General features: G+C 59.4%; 1 protein-coding gene across 3 annotated transcripts in view; it reads left to right on the top strand.

The window, feature by feature from the left end:
• ZNF609 (zinc finger protein 609) overlaps nucleotides 1–17,469 on the top strand; it is a 48,180-nt gene that overhangs the window by 24,567 nt on the left and 6,144 nt on the right. For all 3 annotated transcript variants that reach the window (XM_082769137.1, XM_082769135.1, XM_082769136.1), the window contains exons 3-4: nucleotides 10,833–11,058; nucleotides 17,374–17,461. In XM_082769137.1, coding sequence (XP_082625263.1) covers nucleotides 10,833–11,058; nucleotides 17,374–17,461 — 314 coding nt within the window. The remainder of the gene's footprint in view (nucleotides 1–10,832; nucleotides 11,059–17,373; nucleotides 17,462–17,469) is intronic.

Here is a 17,469-nt window from a genome sequence, read left to right on the forward strand (position 1 = left end):
CTCTTACAAGTCTGGATGAAATGCTCTTGCGAAGTGCTAAGATTTGCATTGTGCTTGTTCTCTAGGGCTGTCAAAGGAGCGCCACGAACCTTTTCCCACTCCTGATCCCAAGGGGAGGAAAGGCTCTGATGCTCCCGTAGGAGTACGAAATGGCATCGTGTGCTTCACACGGTAGACGAGAAGGGAGCCAGAGAGGTTAACACGCCGTTAGCACCCCTGAAAGCTTGTGCCCTGCACACCGAGATGGTTTTTCTCAGCGACTCCCATCCAGCTGGTGCCAGGAGCCTGAGCCGACCGCCAGCACCAGCCCTTTGGCCTCACCAACAGTGGGATTTGGGATTCGGGGAGCAGCCGGCGGAGCCGTGAGGCTGCCAGCGCCCCGGGGCCGGTGCCGGGGCGAGCCGGGAGGGGGCTGCCCTGCTGGCAGCGCTCCTGCCTGCTGCTCTGCATCGCTCTTTCCAGGAGTGCGAGGGAGGAGCAGCCTGCGGGCATTACATGCTTTAGCACAGGCTGATGTGCTCGCTCACCTTCCGCAGGCAAGCAAGGGCTTGAACAAAAGCCGCTTGCCTGCATCCGAGTTGTTTTTTTTTTTTTTTTTTTTTTAATAGCAAACAAGCTGGGTGATCTCGGCCGGGCTGTTGGCACTGCGTCTTGCACCATATGACGGGTAATCGGCCTGGCTCCCCGCCCGAGGAGGAGGCGAGGCCCCTGTCGATAGGTGACCCGGCGTGGCACACAGGTCGCTGTGCCATTTCCCCCATTAGAAACAGGGAGATCAATGCAGCAAGAGTCTCCTTGGTGGGTGCAGGCAGGGGAGAAACCTCTGCTCCCATCCGGGCTGGGTAGGACCCGGCCTCTCTCTAGCATGCAGCAGCTTTGTCCTCTCCGCCTCCTGGATTTGAAGCCCAGCTCTCTGGAGAGGGGGTTTTGGATCTGCCAGCAGGTTTGTTAACGAGAGCCAGAGGACTTGGGATCTGGCCCAGCGCTTGGGAAGGACTCAGCTTGCCCCTGTGCTGGATGATGGATCGCCGGAGCCGAGTTTTGGGGTGCCTCAGGCTTTGAGGAAGCGGGGGAAATGAGCAAAGGGAGCGCTGTAAATGCGACATCCCGGTGCTGGGCTGGAGGCGTACGTGCTTGCGGCGCTTTCCAGCCGGTGAGGATGGAGCAGCTCTGACTCCCCTTGATCTCGTCAGGCTCGTTAATGAGCTGAAAGCCATTTCACGTCGCTGGATGAACTGCAGGCGGATCCGCTCGGCGGGGGCACAGGCAGGCCCTGAGCTTTGCGAGCGCTGGCAGGCACCGGCACTCACTGAACAGAGCAAAAAATCACCGAGCGCTGGGCTCCGACAGCAGCGGGAGCCACCGGGCCTGGTGGGGCTGTGGAGCAGACCAGCAGCTCCTGCTCCATTCCCTTGCCTCCGAGGTTTCTGCTCCAGCTGTCGGTGCCGCTGTCTTGGGGCTTCTCCTTCAGCGCCTGCTCCTCGTGGCTGAAAGATGCAGCAGAGCCCAGCTCTGTCCCCGTTACAGCTCCTGGTGCTGCTCCACTTGCTCCTGGCCTCCTGGCTGCCCTGCTCTCTGTCGGCAGGAGGCTCGAGCTCTGGTCCCTGCCTGTCCGTGGTGGGGGATCTGTCCTGAGCCAGGGGCTTGTGGTGGCTCTTGAGAAGCGACAGCTTTGTCACACGGGGAAGGGTCGGTTGCTGCCTCCCTTCCTGTCTGCTGCCCTACACCTCCTCCTCTTCTTTCTCCTCCTCCTCCTCCTCCCTGCTGTTAATTGCTGAGCGATTGCTGATGCAATTAAAACAAGATGTGTCTGCAGCCTCCATGCTCACATCCACCCTCCTCGCTCTCCTCTGCCTGCCGGGGCAAGGAGGAGGCCGAGCAGCACCTCAGCCAGGCGGCACCGGTACCGCTGCTTACTGGCCTCCTGGGGGGGTCTTCCCCTCTTTGTGCTGCACTGGTGGGGCAGAAATTGGGCTCCCCATCGTGATCCCAGCTTCCCGCAGCCTGCCCTGAGGCTTTCATCCCTGTACGCCTGGAGTTCTTGTGCCAGGCTCCCCCCGTGCAGCATCATCACTGTTACCTGTCAGCCGTCCCCTTTCTTCTCCGACACGGTGCCCTTCCAACGCGGGTGTTTGGTCTTTTGTCTCCATGACTGAGAAGCGGATCTCCGTGCTGCTGCGCCCCTCGTCTCCCGTTCTTGTCCTGGCAGGCTTCGCTTCCACGTGCGTTTGATCCCTCGGGCAGCAGCCGCCCTCCCTGCCTTCAGGTCCGTGGCAGCCCTGAACCTCTGCTCCTTGCCTTGGAGCTCACAGCTGGTGCCCGGGGCCCCCTCCCTCAGTCCGTATTGCGCCTGGCGTGGCTTTTCCCAGCTAAAGCATTATCCTTCCTTCCCTCAGGTACAAGGCAGGAGCAGGTCAGTGCGAACAGATGCGCCCGCTCTGTGTTCTCCAGGTGTAGCTGGAGCTCAGAGGGGTTCTCAGAGGGGTTTATTGCAGGGATCTGGGAACAGAAATGGTTTTTTTTGCTTCTTCATGCTGAAGTGGAGGTATCCAGTGCTGTTGGCCAACCCTTGTGGTAGTCAGAGGTCTGTCCCGTAGCTGATGGGGAACCCTCTCCTGCAGGGTCACGGCACCCATGTGTGACAGGCGGTGACAGCGGCATTCCCGGGAGGTCTGTGCTGCCCCAGTCACCTTGGTTTTGTGTTCTGGGTTCCCCCACACCCCAGAAACCCAGACTTGGCAGACGATCCCAGTTTAGGAACCAAAGATGAAGAATTCTGGGGGTGTGGGGGACGTGGGGATGTGTTCCCAAGGAGCGTGGGGACATGGTGCTGTGGGGCAGCAGGGTCCCTGCCCGGGAAGGACTCGTAAGGACTGGTCCCTGTCCGGGAAGGCCTCTCCTTTACAGAATAATGCCCGGCCACGGCCTCCAGGCCAGTGCTGAGCCCTTGGTGTTTACTCCCTGATGCTGGGACTGGGCTGAAGCAGCCCGAAGCAGATGCTGTGGGTGCGGTGCCAGGCACGGGCTGGCGCTGTGCGGGCTGAGCACAGCAGCTCTCCGCCAGGCAGCGCTCGGTGGAGAAACGAGGGCAGCAGCACCCTGGCCGCAGGGGTCTGGTGCTAAAAATGCCTGTTTTTTTATCATCCTGCTCTTTCTCGCCACATTAGGATCGCTTGCAGTGGGCCTGCTCTGTCTGACAGCGTCTTTGCTTTGTTTTAGGAGCGCCGGCGTGTCTGCTGCTGGCCTGGGATGGGATTTTTTTTGGTGGCGACCATCTTCTGTCTTGTTAAAAGCGAGTGTTGGGCTTCATTCTGTGGCGAAGGAGAGCAATTACTCATTAGCTTAAATTTGGCGATGGGTTTCTCCGTGCACAAGCTGAGAAATGCACGGTTGGAGGGCAAAAAGCTTCCTGGGGCTTATCTGGGCGGTGTCAGCATCCCCTCGCTCCCATCCCTGTGGAGCTTCTCAGGGTCCCCGTGCTTATTTGGATTTCAGATCTGAGCTCTTTGCCTTGCTGCAGACCGGAGGAGCTGATGAAGCAGCCACTTGAAGATGTTTTTCTATTTTTACATCGAGGGCTCTCAAGGAGAAGCACGGCTGCAAGCGTAGCGTCCTGCCACGGGGGGCACGGCGCTGCTCCGCGCTCTTACAGGTGCCCAAAACGCGCTGGGCTGCTCCCAAGACAGGCAGTTTTGGAAAGGTTGCTGGGAAGCTGGGATGTGGGGAGCTGGGGGAGGCGCAGGACTCGTGGCACAGAGAGGCAGAACAAAGGGAAGGTGTTTGGCATCTCCTGGCACGGGCGCGTGGTGCCGTCCTCCTCTTGTTGCCCCCATCCGTGGCTATCATGGGATTTGGCTTATTTCTCGCTCGCTCCCCTCCTGTAATCTCCCGATCAGGCCATCAGACAGAGCTGGCTTTGTGACGAGAAACCACGAGCATCTCTCCTGGCAACTCGAGCAAAACCTACAAAGAAGAAGAGATAAGAGCCAAGCGGGCAGCTTCCTAAACGTGCAGCCTGCAAGGACTGGGACGTGAAAATCATACCAAAATAGCTCTTTAATATTAAATAGATGGAAGGAAGATGTCTCCTCTTGCCTGAGGGATAAATAGATCTGAAACTCCTTGTAGACTTTGCCGCTTATCACACTGAAATACGTCTCTCTCGCCCTGGAATTGAGCCTCTTCAGGAGCCTCGAATACCCAGCGACAACAGGCGTGTGCAATGCTCTTGTGCTGTGCATGCAACGTGCCAGCACAACTCCGAATGCAGCGCCTGGCAGATGGGTTTGCTTATTTCCCCCAAATCCATGGTGACCTGGGCAGGATGGAGAGCCGCGGCACTTCTCGGCGTGCTGCCGGGCCGGGTGCCCTCCGAGCAGAGCTCTCGGGTGGCAGAGCTGCTCCGGGAGCTGTGCCGGTGCCTCCGGAGGTGCGTCCTGCTTTGCAGAGAGCTCGTTTCATCTCCTTCCCTCCCGCCCCAGCCCCAAACAGATTTTCCACGCCTGAGCGCCGGGCGCACAGCTTGGCTTCTCCTGCCTCGGAGCCAGGAGTCCGCGAGACCTTAAAGTACCCGGCGCCGCTGGTAGCTGCAGGCAGCTGGGTTTCTTGCCCAGGAGAGCTGCTCAGAACACACTCCAGCTCGCCGACTGCTCTTTGTAGATAGGCCGAGGAGATGAATGACGGATTTTTTCTGTATCTGCTTGTTTATGAACCTCCTGGTCCAGCCGTGGAGGGATGCGGGGAGGGGAGGAGGAGGGCGGGGAAGGATGAAGGATTTTCCCCATTGGAAAGCACTCGTGTGCTCGGGAACAGTTTCACTGCCAGGAGGCTGTGGCCAATGCCTTTCTTAAACATTCCTGTCCTTAATTCATCCCAGTCCTCCTTGCTCTTACCCTCTGCATCACCCTGCGCCATTCCTCTCCTTCTGCTTGTTTTCATTCCCCACAGAGCTGTCGATTACGGTCGTGTCCCCTGTTAGCTGTCACTGAACCGAGCTCTCCGTATTTTTAGCTCTTTAATTGCCTCTTCCGAATCAATCCCTTCAGCCTCCTCCTTGTTTTTGTCCTCTTCTCGGAACTTCCTCCAATTTATCCGTATCCTCTTCGGTAATGAGATGTCCAGAGCTGAGCACAATCGCTGCTCTCCCGGGAGCCACCAGGACAAAACCATCAAATTCTCCTCCTCCGACACCGTGTCCAAACTGAGTCGGGGCTGGGAGAGGTGAGGAGGGGTTGGTGTCCTGAGCAAAGTCCCGTCCGCTGCTCCTGCACCCAGGTCTCCTGCAAGCTGCTCTCGCCGCTCCAGCTCCTGCTTCTGAGGCTTTGCAGCCCGGTCTGCATCTGGCCAAGCTATTTTTGAAGATTTTATAGTCATAGAAATACTTTTAAGGAATATTTCTTAGAAATAGTAGAAATGCTTAGGAATATTTCTAGGATTTTGTAGTCTTAGAGATACTGCAGTCGTAGAAATCCCGCTGCCAGCTATGGCCTGCTCCTAGGACGTGGTAGTCTTAGAGACACTGCGGCTTGCTAAGGAGAAGAGCTTGGGCTGTGCAAGGCTTTGTGCTTGGATGGGCATCACTAATTAATGAAACGACTTAATTATTAACACTCCCAGTTTGCACGCTGCCTGTGCGGCCGTGCCATGGTGCGAAGCGCTGGGGCCGAGCGAGGTTTGGACTCGCAAGACTGAGGTAGGAAAACTGGGGGGAAAAACAACGAAAAGGGTGACCCAAGGAAGCGGAGCTGCCAAGCGGGCGGCCCTGCCAGCTTCCTGCAGCCACCCTGCAGTGTGGGAGCGAGCCGTGGTGCTTCTCTATTTCAAGGAGGGGGCCAGCCTGCTGCTCCTCCTGTCGTTGTGCAGACGGGTCGCTGGCAGCAGCTGGCCCGACACCAATCCCATTGTCACCCCACGGGGCTGCCATCCCGGCCTGCTCCTTCCCCACTCCTGCTCCTGTCACCTGTCCCCTCTGTGGCTGCTCTTTGCCACCTCTCTCCTCTCCAAGACACCTTTTTTTTTTTCATTTTCTTTTGCTGGAGCAGCTCTGGTAGTCTCGTAAACGGTTGGAGCAGGTGACTCGGTGCCAGCACGTCTGTCTTGGGTGCTATTCCTGGCTTTATTGAAGGCGCAGTAACATGCAAGACTGTGGCTCTGCAGCGTCTGCCTCCTCTTGATCTCAAAATGCTGCAAGTGCTGAGATAAGCCTGGCTGTGTTCGAGCAGGGATTTACCCAGCGGAGAGCGGTGACGGGGAGAGAAAGCACGGCGCAGGCCTGTGGGGGGGCGGCGATGAAACCTGGGGGCTGCTCCCGAAAGGCAGCGATGTCCCAGCCCTGCTGCAAGGACACACGTGGCTCTGTCCTCGTGGAGCTGAGCCCCGGTGGCTTTCCTTGGGTAGCCTGCTGGGCTGCTGGTTTCCCAGGCATCCACCCCAAATCTCTCCTCCTGGCAGGGGGCAGCTGGGGCAGTGCCGTGATCCCTGAGGACAGCGGGAGCTGGTTGCCTCCTTGCTATCGTCAGGAAGAAACCTGAGAGACCCAATCCTGTGGTTTTGGGCTTGCTGACTCCCTCCCAGCTCAGGGCTGGCACCGGTGATGCTGCACTTGACCCAGCAGCCCCCAGCGACGGGCCGGGGAGGGGGGAAACCTGGGCCAAGAAACGCTCCTTGGAGGACTCCGCACGCTGAGCAGCAGGGGCTGGAAAAATCCTCATCTCCTACCCAAACAGCATTTAATTATGCATTAAAATGTCTGACGTGAGGCTTGAAGCTGGCTTTTTTCCAGGACGGGGAAGGGGAAATTTCTCCTAAAACATGTTTTTTTGTTGTTTTTTTTTTTTTTTTCCCATCTTGATGTCAGTGGGCAGGAGGGAAGGGCAGTGGGTGGCAGTGCTGGGGTCCCGGCTGTGTCCTTGCGCCCAGGGCTGTGCCGGCGGCACTGGGGTGCAGGACATGGCCCACAGGAACCTCTCAGCTCCTTGCCATGAAGATGTTCGGCTCCTCCCATCCCCAAGATGCTCTGCAAGTGGTTCATGCTCTGCACACCCAACTTTGGGGGTCAGGATGGAGAAGACCTCTTGGAAAGCCGAGGTCACCTGCATGGGGCAGAGGCACCTCAGGTGCTGCGGCTTCAGCTTTGGAGGTGCCAAGCAAAGGTGCTCACCTGTGGGATGGATCTTCTCCATGGTTACCTCACCTCAAGGAGTTTGAAACTCTTGTTCCCAGGCTGTATAGGAAAAAGCAGAGCTGCTGGGGCTGTGCTGACCGGGCAGGGCAGGAGCGACAGCGCTGATGCTCCCAAACGCTGCGCTGAGCCTGGTGAGGACGTGGGAAGCGTTGGCTGCAGCCTCAAGCAACTCTTCTGTGCCGGAGCAATTCTGCTCCGCGTCTGGTCCTCGCCACCCAGCTTGTGCCCAGCACTGGCTGTCTCTTATTCTCTGGTTTTGCAGGACCCTTCCAGGCAGTCTCACACTGCAGGATGCTCGCTGCTGGGTGCGTGGCACTGCAGCTCCGCCGGCACGCCGACACCTCACGGCTGCTGACACCTCTGCCCTCCGAGGTGCAGCGCTGGTTGCTCTTCTCCTGTTTTTTTTGGGTGCATCTGTTGGCTGTCGGTGCCCAGAAACGCACTTTTCGTGCCTGGATGACTTGGATTACTGGGAGCGAATGAAAATATTGATAAATACCAGTCCTGCTTTTCCCCTGCAAGGTGGTTCAGAGGTTGGCACCAAAACTAGCCCCGTGGTTTGATTTTTTTTGTGCCCTCCCCTCTCTCTGCCGTTAGCTGATGGCTGCCCTGGAGACGCAGCGTCCCCTTAACGCCAAGGGACGCCAACGAGGCCGCGGCGTGCGGCTGCGGGATGGCAGGAGCTGCTTTTTCCCATCGTGCTGGCCGCCGCTCGCCGGGCTTGGCTGCGTTCCACCTCTGTCCTCGGCGGCGGTGAGAGCACGTTCCTCGTGATGGGAAAGCCTCGGCGAGGAACACAAAGGCCTTTCATTAGCGAGGCTTCGGCTGGGGCGGGTGGACGGCCGGAGCCGGCATGGGAAACATCGTCCTGCTTGAACTCTTGTGGGAGGACAAACAAGCTCCCTCCGGCTGCGTTTGCGCTCCCGAATCTTAGCACCAACCCTGCAAGGAAAGAGAAAGAAATCCCCTTCTGCCAAAAGGGGATCTCGGGCCCAGGATCACCAAGGGATTTGCCCAGGGGTGTGTGTGTGTCGGGTGCTGGAAGCCGCAGCAGCGCAGGGCTTGCTCTGAGGAGCCTGCTCCATTCCCCAGCCCCGTGCTCGCTGCCTGGGGGAGGTGGCAGGGACAGCAGCAGCTCCTGGCACCCGGCCCCATAGGGAATGGCACGGCAGAGGGTGAGGGTGGTCGACGGTACCCGGGGCCCCCGTGCCACACAGTTATTTCCCACGGTGAGCCTGCCTGCCTGCTGCTCTCCTTCCCCACATCAGCCCTCGTGCGCTGCCTCTGCCCCCAGCCTCGAGCAGGCGAATCTCCTCACCTCCATAAAGCAGGAGGATGAAAAGCTGCGGCGCTGGGAGATAAGAGGCATGCGGGGGGGTGGTGGCGGGGGGAATCTGGGGGTTGATCTGCCCGCTTCTTCCTCTGCCTTGGCTTTTAGGTTTGTCGCCTGCCTGGGACGTGTCCCCAGCTCTGGGGGCTTTGCTCCTGCCCGGCCCCTGGGCCTTTTTTGCTCTCGAGCTCTGGGCAAGAGCAGGCAAGCTGCCTTTTCCCAATGGCTGATAAATGAGGCTCTGTTTGTTCCAGTGCAGGGTGAAATATGAAATCCCATAAAGCCTCCTCGCTTATTAGAGAGATCGCAGCGAGCTGCTTATTATGCGCTGTGGCGTAATGCAGATTACAAATGTGACCAAGCGATAATTAGCAGAGCTGGAACTGTAATTAAACGCTCCTGTGCTGCACTGTGGTTTCTGTTGCAAAGTGGAAGGAAGCTGAACAGTTTCAAAACCCACAGGTGCCCTTCCTCTCCTCCGCACGCACAAGCAGGCAGCTGGCCGCTGCTCACAGGCTCGGGGTGCTGGGGGCGAGGGCTCCACCGAAGCCACGCATCCCTTCCCCGCTCCTCTCCGCGTATTTCCTTGCAGGGGAACTCGCACGGATTCGGAAAGCACAGCGTTCGGGAGCAGTTTGCTTTCTTGGCCCCCCTCCAGAGGAGCCTGCTGCCTCCTTCAAGCATCTTTCTTGCCCTGGATCCGCTGAGATGCACAGGATGGGCTTGGCGTGCTTGGGGGGCTGAGCTGTCTGTGGGTGAGCTTTCTATGCCAAAAACCTCCTGCAGGACTAGCTGGCCCTCGGGTGGCCTCAGGGGCTGTGCTGGAGACCCGGGGAAGGGCTCCTGGGGGAGCTGGTGCTGCCGGCACGCAGAGCGAGTGAGCGGGGTCCAGCCACTGCTGCTGTAAACCTCTGGGCCATCGTTAATGCCTCACGGGCTGGATGCGCCCTGATGAGCCCTGCAGGCAGAGGACGGATGCAGGAGGACACGGCTGGAAGAGCAAACATCCACCAGAGCCTGAAGACCTCCACGCTGTCCGAGAGGGCCACGCTCGTGTCCCCTGCTGGCAGGCACGATCTGCTCCGCCACGCGGGCACTGCAGCGCCTTTGCTCCTGTTTGGGTGCTCTGCATCCCCCAGGGTTTGGAGAGGCTTTGGGGGTGCAGGAAGCTGCAGTGCGGCCGCGTGTAAACCCTGGGGCAGGGTGGTGGAAGGTGTGAGCTTCCACTGGGGCCGAGAGTGTGAACAGGTAATTCTGGCAGCTGGCGCCAGTTCAGGCTGAGCACTTTGTGCTCGGCGACGTTGGCCAAGGAGAGGCAGCAGCGAGGTTGGACGTGGCCCTGGGGGTGTCCGTGTCCCCTCGGTGACCAGCAAGCGTGGCCTCTGCAGGGCTGTGATCAGCTCAGCTCAGCAGAGGCTTCGGAAGACATCTCTCGGTGCAGGGCTGGATGCTCTAGAGAGATCATCCCCCGACTGAAACCGAAACCCAGGTCAGCGCTTGCTGATGATTTGATTATTTTCCTCAGCCTGCTTCTGTTCTGAGGCTGCTCGGCGTCTTACTGAGATTGCAAACCTCCTTGTGAGAGAGGGGACTGAGCAGGGGAGGGGCAGCCAGCCCCAAAGTGCTGCCCGCCTGCGGGTGGCTCGGCTTGAAGGCCCAGCAGCAGAAGCAGAGCCAGCCCTCCCTCTCCTAACGCCGTCATTCCCGTAGCTCGGCTGTGCTTTGGCCACGCTCACGCTCGCTGTGCTGTGCTGCTGGCTCTCCGAGCTCTCCGCGTGCAAGGCGCTTGGTATCCGGAGCCGAGGCGCGCGTGGAGGAGGGGGCCGTGTGGCTCTGGATGGTCACGGGGTAGCTGTGGGAGGAGGAGGATGTTGGTTTTCACGGGCACCGCAGAGAGACCGCTGCTCGTTGGGCCTGTCCTGCCAGTTGAGCAGAAGCCTGTAATTTTTTTCTAATGAGCCATTGGGTCCAAAGTCACGGACTGCGTTAACATCTGAGCGCTGGCCAGGAGGCACGCTGACCAGCAGAAGCGGTCGGGGAAGGAACTTGGCACCGGCTCCCAGCAGCAGAGCTGCTATCTCCCGCGGAGGGCCGAGGGGCGTGATCTGCACGACTACAAAGCGCTGGCTTTGCGGGGTTACGTGGCTGTGGGCACGCCGGGGTGGGAAAGACCGACGAGATCCTTGTCCTCCGTTGGGGTGTGGGACCTGAACCGCCTCCTGGCGCTTGCCCTGGGCTCGAGGTTCTCCAGAAATGTAGCTGCCTGTTGATACTTGTTCCCCTCCCGGTGGTGACCGGCCTGTTTCTCCTTCCCTGCAGATGGAGTCTCCGGTCTCCACGCCCGCGGTGCTGCCCCTGCACCTCCTCGTCCCCGTGGTCAACAACGACATCTCGTCGCCTTGCGAGCAGATCATGGTACGCACCCGCTCCGTGGGGGTGAATACCTGCGACGTGGCCCTGGCCACCGAGCCCGAGTGCCTCGGCCCCTGCGAGCCTGGCACCAGCGTGAACCTGGAGGGCATCGTCTGGCAGGAGACTGAGGACGGTAAGTGGCACCGGCGAGCTTTTTGCTCTCTGAGAACGAAATTGTGGAGCTGGGGCAATCCCTTTCTTCCCCTGTCCCTGCTGTGCTGCTCGTTGGCACATCTCGGGCTTTCTGCTGCAATTTGGGTGGTCAGGACAGAGTAGCTGCGTGGGAGCAGCTCTTAGTCTGTGCAGCAAAGGGAGTAACAGGCCAAAACTTGCGTCAGCCCAGCGCGTTGTGTTATCCTGTCGCCCAGACAGTGGGCGAAAATCTAAGCTGCCATTTCTCTGCCTTTCTGCAAGAGCTAACTTGCTCCTGGAGGTGCCAGAGGAGAGGCCATGCCAGCCCGAATGGGAACTCGACAGAGTTGACTTCATTTCTACTTGGCAACCTGCAGGTCTGTCACAAAAGCGCTCAAGCCCTGGGAGGCAGCAGAAATCTCCTGCTGGATTAAAAAACCCCAGCGGAGCTTTCAAAATAGACTCGACAGGAGATCAGGCTCGCGTCTCTCTTGCCAAGCCAATCGAACCTTTTTCCGCTGGAGCTCGTCTCATCTGCGCACAGCTTGGTTTGCTTTCCCAGCTCCTTTGATGGGTTTTAGTTGCTGTTGGGGCTCTGCCAAGTCACACAGGGATGAATAGGTGGCTCAGCGGACCACGGCGAGCGCTGGAACCTGGCCTTCCCTCCAGCCTCCTCGGGACATGGGAGGTTGCTGCTTCTGGAGGCCTGGGGTGAACTCCTTGCGTTCGTCTGGCTTCAGCTGGCTCTGGAAGCAGAAGCAGAGCCCAGAGGCACAAAGGTGAGGAGGAGCAGAGGTGACAGGGGCCAGCTGACAGGTTGCCTCGGCCAGTAACCAAGAGCTCCTTTGGAGGCCCGCTTCCAGCACAGCTTGGGACAGGGACCTCCAGCTATCTCACGCTCCTCAGCCCTCCCTGCTTCCCCTTCTGCTCACTGTGGAAAAATTCGTCCGAATTGTGGCAGCGGGGAGCTGTCAGGGTGGTTTTTTCTGCTGCTCCCGAGGCAGGAGGAAGCCACAGGCTGTAAAATCAGACCCCGGGGATCCTCGTCTTGGAGCTCGCCCTGCTGGTGGGGACAAGGGAACAAGCGGCCGTGCAGCTGCTGCTCTGCTGGGCCCAGGGCTGTGGGATCTGCCTGGGAAGCCGTCAGGGTCAGCACCAGCCTGGCAGCAGTGCTTCCAAGGTGATGAGGTCCTGTGTGACTCCAGAACCCCCCTGAGCTGCAGCTGGAGAGCCCCAGGGCTCTGGTTTTACTGGCACAGTTGGAGCCCCCCATGGGGAGGGCTGATGAGAGCTTGGAGAGCTTTTTTATTTTGTATTTTTTGGTGGAAATCGGAAAAAGGTGCCTGTGGTGGACAGCAGAGCCCATTTGGCCACGCAAGAAGGAACAAACAGAGCATCCCCAAGGCCACAGGAGGCAGAGAGCCAAAACATCTCTGCTCCCACAGCAGCTCCGCATCGCTCCACAAAGCACACGAGCCCTGGTGGCTGCGCAGGGCCCTCCGGTCCTTCAAAGGAGGCGGCCGTGCTGCTGGTCTCCCAGCTCCATTCTCCCTCAGCATCATTGCTGGGTGTTTGTATGCAGCTTCCCCTTCCTCCCCAGCCAGCACGCTCTGCCTGTCCTGCCGCATCTCCCCTCGCCTGTGCAGCTCTCGGCTCAGACCCTGCCTCGGAGGCGCGCTGCGATTCCTGCAGCTCGGCTATTTTTAGTCTGCAGTAATTCAATGAACTTGTGCAAAGATCCTTCTCTGCCTGCCTCTGCTGGCTGCGGCTTGGTTCCTGCTGTCAGGAGCGATGGCTTTTGCAGCAAACCCTGCACTCCTGTCACGCAGAATACAAATCCTGCTGTTTCCCTCGGTCGTTCCCGGTCTGCCACGTACAGCCCCACCAGACCCTGGGGAGCAGCGGGGGCAGCAGCGAAGCTCGGCCGTGTCAGCTGGCCTTCAGGGATCGCTGCCCCGCGGTCATCGCTCCAACGCTGACCTTCCTGCCAGCTGCTCCTCTCCACTCGCTCCTGACCACGCCAAGAAGCTGAGGGGATCGGCACCGCGCTGTGCGTGCCTGCAGAAGTGTATTTGGGCTCAGCCAGCTTCACAGCTCCTCTTCCAGTGGGTTTGCCTCACGGCTGGCTCTGGCTGCTGAAGATGTGAACCCTTCCTTGGAAGGGGTCAGCTGCATGGGGGAAGGCAACGTGGCTCCCTTTTCTCATGAAATGGTTTTTGGGTTGTCCTCATGGCCATGAAATTTTGGAGAAGGTGTCATAAAGACAAAGCCTGCCACATCTTCGGAAGGACAAGCAGAGCTGGTCCATCAGAGGAGGGAGTGTGAAGCTCTGAGGAGCTCCACGACATCCTCCAACCTTGTCCAAGTGTCTGATGGCCACGACCATCGCCTTCTCCACCCCCGGCTGTCCCACCACCACGATGAGGAAGCTTCCATGCATGGCCGCCCCTTCACCGAGCCCGTCTTGTGCAGGGAATGTGTTTTGTTAAATGCCTTTCATGGGAGCAGCTGTCTTGGCAGTTTCCCTAATTCTGTTAGGTGCGATTTCGATCTGCAGCAACTATTAACTGATCTAATTATACCGGAGAGCATCGCTCCGCTCGCTGCCTCGTTAGCTCCCGGCTCTCCTCCATCCTCCTCGCTGGTGTCACCTGTGGGCCAGCAGATCCCTGCCCGTGCTCAGCAGGAGCAGGACCAGACCAGATCCCACCTGATGGGGCTGTGTGTGGCTCAAACAAGCTGGTGTCTGGGCTTCAAACCCTTGTAGCAACGAGGCAAACGGCCTCTTGTTTCTGCCCAACCTGCAAAATCCCAGCACGAGCTCGGAGACATGGTGTGAGCCGAGGGAGGAGCAGGAGGGGTGCAGCTGGGAGGTGATAGGGATGGGCAGGGTTGGAGGCGAGGGCAGACAGTGGAAGGTCTCACCATGACCAGGAGGGAGCCCTCTCCCAAACTGCTGGCTCTGCATGCCCGGCGCGCTGCCTCGCTGGATCCTGCAGCCCTGCCTTGTGGCTGGGAGCATCATTGCTGCTGAGGGTCCTGCTGGGGCTGCTTTAAATCGGGGGTGGGCCACAACTGAGCTGCTTGGAGCTGGGCTTTGGGGCTTCAGAGGGGGAGACATAACCCCCTGTGAGCAAAATCAGTCGTTCGTAGCCATGAGAACTTGAACCCAGAAACAGATGAGTTTTTAAGCCTTATGCAGCAAGGGAGAGGAGCCTGGGAATATGGATTTCTCATTTGCTTTAATGGCATTTCCAAAAGTCGTGAGCGATTGTAAATCCCCTCCAAGGTTGCCGAGCCATTCAGCAGCCTGCCCGGGCTCAGCGCAGCCCTTTGAAGCCTCCAAAAACCATTACGGCGTGGCCGTGACCGCTCTCGGCTTCAGATCAGCGATGGCAGGTGAAGGGACGCCTCCCCTCCGGCACCCATCGGAGGGGGAAGCATCAGCCCTGGAAGCCAGGCGGCTGCTCGCACGTCGTCGGAGAGAAGTGGAGCTTTATTATGCATAATTTCCTGGTACTCCCACAGCGCGGCCGCTTCCTATCTAATATTTGCTGGCAGAATGCTTGACAGTGCGGGGAGGCAGGGAGCTCGGGAAGAGCTAATGCACTGCTTATCACTCTCAAAGCACTGTTTATTTCAGCATCTGTCAGCTTGGTGTGAAGGCTGTTTTATCAACAGGTGAGCAATATTCTGCTCCAGACAGGGCTGTTGCCGGTGCCGAACTCCCTCCGCCACGCGTGTAGCTGCCCTGGGGAACAGCAGCTGGGCTGGCCTCAGCCGCCGGGCGCTGGATTAAGGGACTTGTTTACAAGGAGGCTCTCGAGCTGCGACCTGCTGTGCCTCGCTCCTCTGGGAGCTCAGCCGGGGTCGATTGTCTGGGAGGGTGAGGATGGGGGCTCGGTGCCACCCCTGGGGCCCCGCTCCATCCCTGACCCTCCTGGGAGCATCTCCTGGAGGGGCTTCAGGCCACGGGGAGAGGGCTCCCTTCGCAGCACGGCTCCTCCAGCAGTGTCATCATCCATCACAGGGCCCTGCTCCCGTGCCAGCTCCTGGCTTTGTGCAGGCTGCCTCTCCCTGCCTTTATTTGTGGAGGAAAACAGCAAAAACCACTGCCGCCTTCCTCAGCAGCAGCCCAGCAGCGTCAGCCCTCCTGTAATTCCCCTGCCGGGTGTGACTGGGCCCTGCTGCAGTGACATTAGCGCTTTGCAGCCGGGCTTGGGCAGGATCGATCGCTGGAGCGCTCCCAAAGTGTCACCTTCCCGTGCAAGCAGGTGGGGCTGGAGTCATCCCAGCGGGCTTCGCACAGCACGGCAGCATCACAGGGGCTGCAGGCTGCTGGCTCTTTGTGCCTGAGCATCTCCAGCCCTCCGAGGGAACAGGGAGAGCTTCCTAAAGCAGAGCCCGATGCATCCCAGGGCTTTTCTGCTCAAGGACAAAGGCTGACGGGGACAGCGGTGACACGTTGCCATCCTACGCCGAGCGCAGGGCGTCGCTCCTTGCTCTCCGTCCTTGCATCCGCGAGCATCCCCTCCTGCCACAGGGGACGGCGGGTTAAAAAGCTGCTTAGCATCTATCCCCGTGCTTTAAATTGTCCTGGGTTATTGTCGGAGGATTAGGAGGGGATTTGGCGCGATTGGTTGCAGCGGGTTAAATATAGGCTGGGACGTGTCGCGGGGTTTGTGCTTCACCCCGCGCCGGGCTGCTGCTGCGGAGGGGAGGAAGGGGCGGCCGCCGAGCGCGCCAGCCCCCGTCTTTCATCTGCTGTGCTCGCGGCAGCAGGGAGGAACGCCAGAACGTCCTTTCTAATATCACACGCCAGCCCTGGGATGTGCAGAGCCTCTGGTGGCTTGTCACGCAATTAACTTCTAGCAGCACGCGGGAAGGCGGAGGGGGACGGGCGGCTGATGTCTGTGGCTGCAGCTTGCCTTCAAAGAGCTGGCGGGGGGAAGGATGAGCTGTGCTGGGGCTCAGGGCTCGGGCTGGGCGTCGTGGGCACCCTTCATGCTGGGATCGGCTCCCCCTCTCTCCCCTCGTTCTCCTCGTGTGGGGCTGTGGCCCCCACGTTGGTTTCTGCTCGTTCCTCGCCTGCTGCGTTCCCTGCATGCGTCCTGCCTGCATCCGCAGCCTCACGAGGTCTGCGCCTTGCTCCGGAGCCAGGACACGTCCTCCCCTCCTGCTGATCTGCTTCCCCTTCCCGTGACCTGCTGCCATCGGAGCTGCCGGTGTGTTCCAGGAGGAGGAACAGAGAGCATTTGGCTTTTGCTTGTAGTTTAGGAAACCTGCGTTTCGGGCCACAGCTCCGCGAGCATCTCTCCGTTTCATACATTATCACTCCAAAGTCTGCAGCTGGCTGCTGGCACCTCGCAAGCGAGGATGTGGACCGAGATTTACAAATGTGCTTCAGGCACAGCTGCTCTGGGCTCACTCGGCTCCATCCATCTTCCAGGGCCGTGCGGCTGTATATCTAGCTGCACTCGTCTGCCCTTGTAAATGAGATTTCTATCTCCCAAGTTTTACCTTGCTCAGATAAATGCACTCGGCGCAATGGACTCTGCTCCTGGTCAAATTAGTTATGCAGTAATCAGAGCAGTCCATCGCTGGGAGGAAATATCCACTTGAGTTTCACTCTGCTAATGGCCTGAGATTATTTAGTGTAATTGCTTTCTTGTGGAAGCACTTGCAGCTTGCTGGCCACGAGAGGCCAGTGAAGGTGCTAGTGCCGGGGCGGGCGCAGGCTGGGTCTTACCCACGTGCAGCATTGGGGAGGGCCCGGAGATGCTGCACAAGACCTTCTAGGAAGAGGCTGAGGCTGCATCCTCGGCAGGGCTCTCCTCCGGCTCTGTGCTCACTAGGCTGTTTCTCTTCCTTGCCCAAAGCTGAAACGTCCACTCGCCTGCTGGTTTTCAATATCGGCGTTGCACAGCATTGCCTGACACCTTCACACGGCCCCAGGTGCGGCATCGCGGGGCTGACTCCTCGCCGGGGGTCTCCCTGGGTGTCCTGGGGGCTCAGGAGCAAAGCGAAGCAGCGGACACAGGGCTTTTCCTCAGAGCTGGCTTCTCCTTGCCCCAGTGCGGGGCCGTGGGGTGGCCATCAGAGGCGGGCGGCTGCGCAGGGACGCCGGGCTCAGCTTGCCATCTAGTGGCGGCAGCGTCCCCTCCGCCGGCATTTCCGTGGGGACATGGGCAGCCCTCGCTCCCGGGAGGTCACCTTCCCACGACCACCACCACCCGTGGAGCCCGGGGGCTTTGAGCCCAGTTCGTGGTGCCCCTCAAGCCGTGAATGCGTGTGACGCTGTCCCCTCGCCTTGCAGGTATGCTGGTGGTCAACGTCACCTGGAGGAACAAGACGTACGTGGGGACGCTGCTCGACTGCACGCAGCACGACTGGGCGCCTCCCCGGTAAGCGC

This window comes from Aythya marila (genome assembly GCF_965140915.1).
Source record: "Aythya marila genome assembly, chromosome: 11".
NCBI classification, from domain to species: Eukaryota; Metazoa; Chordata; class Aves; order Anseriformes; family Anatidae; genus Aythya; species Aythya marila.